The sequence below is a fragment of the Austrofundulus limnaeus genome, unplaced genomic scaffold (assembly GCF_001266775.1).
Source record: "Austrofundulus limnaeus strain Quisiro unplaced genomic scaffold, Austrofundulus_limnaeus-1.0 Scaffold4158, whole genome shotgun sequence".
NCBI lineage: Eukaryota > Metazoa > Chordata > Actinopteri > Cyprinodontiformes > Rivulidae > Austrofundulus > Austrofundulus limnaeus.
This window is the reverse complement of record NW_013956560.1, coordinates 1,510-2,822: the sequence shown is the minus strand read 5'-3', so window position 1 is coordinate 2,822 and position 1,313 is coordinate 1,510. Positions and strand designations below refer to the sequence as shown.

The 1,313-nt window shown below is 39.1% G+C and overlaps 1 protein-coding gene across 1 annotated transcript; it reads right to left on the bottom strand.

Moving 5' to 3' along the window:
* Positions 1-123: 123 nt before the first annotated feature.
* On the bottom strand, positions 124-1,221 carry LOC106512083 (zinc phosphodiesterase ELAC protein 2; the record flags this gene model as incomplete). The annotated part of the gene is given in 3 exon segments (XM_014000778.1): positions 124-233; positions 320-358; positions 1,083-1,221. Coding segments are annotated over 3 exon segments (288 nt in total), but the record flags the coding sequence as incomplete, so codon positions are not given.
* Between the last annotated feature and the right edge of the window lie 92 nt (positions 1,222-1,313).

Below are 1,313 nucleotides of genomic sequence, written 5' to 3'. Positions count from 1 at the left end.
ATATATATATATATATATGTTTTTTTTCTGTTCGAGCGCCCTAGTTGTTGGTTTTCGTCATGGCGGCCATTAAACAAGAGATTCTACCATCTGCGGTGTGATTATTGAGTTAACATCTCCCACCTGACGTGACTGAGGATATCCTCACAGTGGTTGTGGTACTGACTGAGCCACGTCATGATCTGATGCGGAGCCAGCAGGAACACGGGGCTGAAAGGCTTTCCTAAACTGCTCTGCAGGCAGAACAGAACAGATTTTAGAGTTATTTACTTTAAAACAACATTTCTGCACAGAATCGATGGCTTTGTTTCTGACGTACCAGAGCTCGTTGCCTTTGGTACAGCAGCCTTAGCATCCCCTAAAACAAACAGTAAATGAGACCAATCATGTCTGAAATGAGGATAAGGTCACATTTTCAGATTCCTGGTTTTAAAAGCTACATCTTGATACCTTCACATATCATACATGGATCCATAGATATGACTTCATTTGTCTTGTTAATCACAATAAAACATTAATGTTTGGTCTGAATCCTAATTTTATGTAATTTTAATGAAAGATTTTTGATGCCATTATAAAGAAGAAAACTCAGAGTATTTGAATATTGAGATTTCCACACTAGAAAAAACAAACTTTTTTAGCTCGCTGGAAAAATCTCAAAATTTTAAGGTGTTTTTCCTCAAAATCATTTTTTTGGTTGTTGTTACTGCTCAAAAAAGTGTTTCAGAAATTTATTTTAGGATCATATTTCAGACAGTTCATTCAAATGATACACTGATAAGGCAAATTCAAAGGCTGACTGTAACATTTTGACAAAATGCAATTTTTGCAAACATTTTAATCAAAACACTATATCTGCCTTTTTCTCCACATCCCACTTAATCTGATCACAAATGTTAGAAAAACAAACATTTTCAGCTGAAATCAGAAGAAACTAAAAGCAACCTGTCAAAGAAAAGAAGAAAAGGTCCAGATAAAAGCAGGAAGAGGCCATCTACAGGCTGCTGAGAGGCTAAAAAAGGCAAAAATCCAGAAAAACAATAATGCTGAGTCATCGTTATCGGCTGGGTTCGGCTGCTTACCATGTGGTGGTCTGTGTGCATGTGGGAGATGAAGATGGTTGAGATCTTGGACAGGACCTGGTCCACATCGTCTCCGTACTGCCTGCAGAGCTGCCCGAAGGTTCCCTCCCCGCAGTCCAACAGAAGTGACTGAGTGGAACTTCAGGAAGAGCCGGAAACACACGAGTCACTAAAACACAGCAGACAGAGGCCGATTCATTTTAAACCCTAACCACCTGCTGTACCTGATGT